Below are 6,000 nucleotides of genomic sequence, written 5' to 3'. Positions count from 1 at the left end.
GGGGGATTGGTGAGAAGCCCTCATCGATGAAGTCATAGTCTAGGTGTGTCTTGACGAGTGAATGGAAGAGCATCTGCCAGGTGAACAAGAGGGGACAGGACGGGCCGTCTTGGCAGAGGGGCCAGCTTGAGCCTACAAGCTACCTCAGTGGGTGATGAAGGCACAAACATTCTGTTCTTGTTTAATTAAAATTTTAAAAGGTTCAAAGCTCCTCAGAAGCTGATAGGATGTGAGGGTCAACCTAAGGTGAAGAGGCTAGGAAAGTTCCGATTAGTAAAAATGAAGAAGGCAAAATCGGTCTATGTTTTGGGTGATAAAATACCGAGAACCATGTTGATTGAAAAGAAGAAAAGAAAAAGAATAAAAAGAAAAGTAAGAAAAAGAAAGAGAAAGTCCCAGATTGACTTATAAGTGGGTTTTTATGGCCTTCTTATATCTTCCTATAATTTACATTTTAAAGTAATTGGTGTTACCTGCTGCCCATTCCTCCGTCTGCAGGGGGCGCAGCGATCTCTACCTCGCCTCCTCCGGCTGAGGGGGCGGAGCCTCCGGAGCCAGTATGGACAGACTATTGGCTGATCTAGGTGTCGGTCACGGCATCCCGCCTCCGCCCTACGTCACATGACGCAGCCCATCATGGCGGCGGGAGCGCGGCTGCCCGGGCCCGCGGCTCCGCAGGGTGGCTGCCGTTGCTGCTGTTGAGGGGCGGCGGCGGCGCAGACGGGCGGGAAGAATGATGAAGGTTCTGCGGCCAGAGCGGCGGAGGCAGACCGGGAACGAGGTTGACATTTGGCCGAAAAGACGTGTGTCCCGAAGCAGCCGGCGCCGGTGTCGCTGAGGCAGCGCGGAGGACTGACTGACTGACTGAAGGCGGCGACCCGAGAGCTGGCCCCGGGGGACCGCGCGGTGGACGAGATGCCGGGGCCGCCGGCGTCCTCGGGGATGTCGGTGCTGCTGCTGCTGCTGCTGCTGCTCCTGACCGTCGGCAGTGCCCGGGCCGCGCCACTTCCGCAAACAGGTGCAGGTGAGCGGGACCAGGGGGCTGCGGGGCCGCTGCGTCTTGCGGGGTGGCGGCGAGGATGGCGGGCCTGCGGGGTCTGGCCGCCTCTGCGATGGATCGGAGGCCTGCCGAGGGCAGGAGGCCGCGGGAAACAGCGATCCTGGGGAGATTTCTTGCCGCAGGGGCGTGGGATGGGGGCGGGGGCGCGGCGACGCGCTGGGGGTGGGGGAAGACGGCGGGGCGAGGTGGCAGCGACGGATTCCCCCACATCCCTGGGGGACTCTTTTCCTGCTCTCTAAACTTGTTGCCTAAAGGTCCTTCAAGCTTTTTCCTTTTTTCCAGATGTCACCTGCCCGTTGTGGCTTTTCTCACGTCTTACAATAAGAACCGTTTCTTATCTCTCTTCATTCCTTAAATGAAACTAGTGACTCGGGGAAGCTGTGCGGAGTTTTCTTTACTCCCCGAAACTTGTTCTAAAGTTGTAAATTGATTTTAGATGCTGTGGTTGTTGATTGATTGATTGATTTAATATTATTCCGGGTAAATCTCTGGGGATGAGAAGGGAGCGACGAAACATATTTTTGTTTTAGGAAGCCAGTGATTAGAGTAGTAGCTTTTGAGTAACTATTGACAAATTGGCCTGAGGGTAATTGAAATTCCTATTTTAGTGGCATTAGTGAGTGATTCTCTTTTCCAGCCCTCAGACCTTCCGTATTTTCTGCATATAGTTTTGATTTAGAGTTTATAGAAAAACTTCAGCTAAAGAAAACATCTCAAATTTTAAGGAAAAAAAAAACTAGGCTAACTTCTCTTCATTACTGCTTATCTTTTCAATGAAGGAGGAGTTATTGAAATTTCAAAGAACTTTAGAGGTAGGAAGAAACTTCGAAGAGATTTAGTCCAATCTCTTCATCTTTTGCTTTGAGGCTATTAGAACCGTGGTGATCAAAAGATATGCTCAAGGTGACACAGCCAAGTTGTAGTTGGATCCAAACTCAGGTCTTGTTCGGTCTTCCCTCCCCACCCGCCAGTTCACGTCAAGTCTTGTCACGGTCTGTGGAATGCATCTGAGGTGAAGGGTTATTTTGGAATAATATCAAGTGCAGAACTGCCTCCCGTCAATACAGGTGTTTCAAACAAATCCACAGTGAAAGAGGTTATATGCCATTGAGTGCCCTTCAGTTGATCATTAAGTGATGTCATTATACTGTATACTAATGTAGCACTGTTTCTGCTGTCTCCTTAGAATCAATCAAATCCTTTTTGGTGACTTCTGTGTTCTGATCCAATGGATAAGATGTCAATGTCAGACGAAGTAGATAGGCAGCCAGGATGGGTGTTGCAGAAACTACCAGGGAAGCTGGGAAAGATTATATGTAAAGATATTGACATTTAAATAGAAAATTAACACTAGAGTAGCATACTGGATAGAGTGTATGTCAAGGGGATTCCAGAAACTTCCAGAAGACTTTGTGCCTATCAACTTTTTTTAATGCATTTTAACAAATATATATATATATATATATATATATATATATATATATACACACACACACACACACACACACACACACACACATATATATACACACACACACACATATATATATGTGAAGTATGTCTGTTTGCCTTTCTTCTCTTATTCTTCCTTTTTTCTATTCTTATATCAGTTTTGTTGAGGTCTTATAAAACAAAGCAACCAGAAAAAAAAAATACAAACTTCTGAATAGAAATAATCAGATTTTGCCTAAATGAAGTCCAGGTGATTTGTATCAACCTTTGCAGATTTTTCTTTCATATTTTGATCCTTGGAGGGTAGCTGTGTAGCTTAAATGTGTGGCAAGGGATTAGCAGGTATCTGAAACTAAACTGGAAATGATGTATCAAATATCAGACAGATTTGTGGTATTGTTCCTCCACCAAATAGCTTCTTGATATTGCAACTGGGGTTCTTTGTGTTTCTCTCTCTCTTTCTCTCTCTCTCTCTCTCTCTCTCCCTCTCTCCTTCCTCTGTACTAGGGATTCAACCCAGCATCTCACACTTGCCAAACACTCCACCATGATAGAAGAGAAGGCTCTATCTTGAACATACATGGTAGATAAAAGAGTAGCTATGCATTGAAAACATAACTGGGGTGTCTGATGATCTAGGGACCTGTACAAGACAGGGGTAGCTTTCCCCAGTAAGGGTAGGCCCATTGCAGAGAACCCTTCGGCTCCTTCCTCTTGTTCTATGGTGCCTTGGAGAAAGCACAAATCTCAGAAATAGGTTGGTTGTGCATGTGCTGGGGGAATATACTTGAAGTCAGGTATGGTGGTGCATAGGTGTAATCCGGGTACTCAGGAGGCAGAGGCAGGAGGATCAATGCAAGGATCAGGGCCAACCACATAGGCTACATAGTGAGTTCAAGGCCAGCTAAGGCTACATATTGAGACTGTCTCAAAAGGACAAAACAGCAATAATAACAAACACATGAGGTTTTATCCTTTGCTTGTCTGTTTGCATGGGAAACAAGGGAGTTGTGACTTAAAGTCCAGCTTTTCTTTTTGAAATTTTTATTTATGTGTGTGGATATTTGCCTGCATGTATGTCTGTGTGCCATGTGGGTGCCCAGTGCCTGAGAAGGGCAAAAGAGGTGTCACATTCTGGAGTTATAGATGATTGTGAATAGCCTAGGTGCTAGGAATCAAACCAGGTCCTCTGAAAGAACATCCTGTGCTCACAACTGCTGAGCCATCTCTCCATCTCATCTCCAGCCCTTTATTTCTTGAATTAACTTTTTAGCTTAGTATAAAAAGTATAAAAATGGATTTCATTAGGATATCTTTCATATATAAACTTTAAAATTGAAATTAACTTATGAAAGATGTCTTTGTTATTCAGAGTCATTCTCAGGATTGGAAGTTGAAAGGTGTTTACTCATTGACTCATTGTAAAACTATGTAAATATGTGGGTTGCCTTGTCCATGGAAGTTTTCCCTTTTATTTTTTGAGGCAGAGCCTTGCTGGGTAGCAAAGGCTGCTCACCAAATCTGGATCCTCTTACCTCAGCCTCTGGAGTGCAGAGATGACAGGGTTGCACCACTGTGCCTGGTGCTTAGTGGCTCAGAAGGCATTTTTAAAAATAAATAAATAACACATACACACACACACACACACACACACACACACACACACACACACACACCCAGACAGGGTTTCTCTGTGTAGCTTTGGATTCTGTCCTGGATCTCACGCTGTAGACCAGGCTGGCCTTGAACTCCCAGAGATCTGCCTTGCTCTGCCTCCCAAGTGCTGGGATTAAAGGCATGCGCCACCACCGCCTGGCTCAGAAGGCATTTTGTTGTTGAATTTTATTGTGAGCCACTTTGTGTCTGAAGGATGCCCTTTTATCTATCTCGTGTCTATGAGTCTAGTTTCTCAAAGATCCCTATTTCTGCTGTATGAGCCCTTGTTATGTAAACTGAGAACTTGCTGGGCCTCACTGGGAAGCTTAGGGGAAGGGAGAAAATATAGTTTTCACAAACTCTGCTAAGTGACCAAACTAAGATTATAGCTCAGTTCTTTTCTGTATGGTTATCAGATCATTTTTAGGAAACGTGTGTACTTGTAAGAGCCTGTGGAGTTATAACATCAATCTGGATGGCTAGAAAGGAAAGATCTATAGTGGTATATGTGAACATATTCCTCCGAGCTACATTGCCTTGTTAATATTAGGATAGTGGTTAGACAGGGAAGCCCATTTCTGTTGTTCTGCGGCATATTAGGTCACAGAGTACAGAGGAAGCTTTAGCAGTTCCAGATAAAGGCCCTCACGGAAGCCAGGGGGACTCAGCCGCTGATTAATGTGGTTTCTGAATCTGGCTCTCTTAGTTTAAATGAAGCAGACAGACTTGTATCATCAAGGAATTGCTTTCCAAAGTTTGAATTTTTGTGATTAATTTTCACAACTTCTGAGAAATAAGTATTTCTCAATAGGCTTCTCAAGGAGATTCTTGGGGCTTGCAAATGGATTTAGGTTAGGATTTCTCTAATTGCTTTCATTTGGTGACATTTTTGTGCCACTAAATATGCTTTTTGTACTATAATTGGAAGTCTGTCCAGTTTTGTAGCTGCTCAGCAATGAGGTTACCAAATCCTTACAGCTTGCTGTTATCAGTGTGCTGACTGTTGATGCACTTCTCTTGAAATTCGGAGAGTCCTTGGGCCCTCTCTGTCCCTTGTGGGCTGTGTCACTTTGATAACGACTGTACATATAATAATAATAATAATAATAATAATAATAATAATAATGAAAGGACATTGTCATGATAAAAGACTGTTTCAGGTTCTGAAACAGTTAAAATAAATGAGTCCTCAAAAAAGTCTTTGTGGCTAAGTGGCAGTGGTGGTGGCAGCAGTGATGGTGGTAGGGTGGGGGCACACTAATCCCATCACTGGGAGGTAGAGGCAGATGGATCTCTGAGTTTGAGGCCAGCCTGGTCCACAGAGAGAAACTCTTTCTTGAGAAACCAAACAAAATAAAAAGTCTTTGTGGATGTGGATGGACATAGAAAAAAAGAGTTGAGGGCTGGAGAGATGGCTCAGAAGTTAAGAGCACTGGCTGTTCTTCTAGAGGTCCTGAGTTCAATTCCCAGCAACCACATGGTGGCTCACAACCATCTGTAATGAGATCTGGTGCCCTCTTCTGGCCTGCAAGTATACATGCAGGCAGAATACTGTATACATAATAAATAAATCTTAAAAAAAAAAAGTTGAACTTTTCAGCCCAGTTGAGAGTAAAACTCATGAAACAATTATAGAGAGAACATGATGTAATGTCCTAGACATAAAGAAGCTGGGCTTTGTGTTAGACCTGGGTATGAGACCTTCTGTTTCACTAGTTTTAAAATCGTGGGTCAGTCCAGAAGGCTGAGGCAGGAAGATCCCAAGTTCAAGGCTAGCCCGAGCAACTTAAGAACCAGTCTCAAAATTGGAAATGTAAAATAAGGACTGGGAG

General features: G+C 44.4%; 1 protein-coding gene across 2 annotated transcripts in view; it reads left to right on the top strand.

Annotated features, from left to right (window-relative positions):
• The first annotated feature begins 616 nt into the window (after positions 1-616).
• The window catches only part of Lmtk2 (lemur tyrosine kinase 2), a 96,216-nt gene continuing 90,832 nt past the window's right edge, over positions 617-6,000 (top strand). For both annotated transcript variants that reach the window (XM_036171953.1, XM_036171952.1), the window contains exon 1: positions 617-1,024. In XM_036171953.1, the coding sequence (XP_036027846.1) occupies positions 916-1,024 (109 nt within the window). In that variant the 5' untranslated portion in view covers positions 617-915. The remainder of the gene's footprint in view (positions 1,025-6,000) is intronic.

The sequence above is a fragment of the Onychomys torridus genome, chromosome 22 (genome assembly GCF_903995425.1).
Source record: "Onychomys torridus chromosome 22, mOncTor1.1, whole genome shotgun sequence".
Lineage (NCBI taxonomy): Eukaryota > Metazoa > Chordata > Mammalia > Rodentia > Cricetidae > Onychomys > Onychomys torridus.
This window is presented reverse-complemented; position numbering and strand designations above follow the sequence as displayed.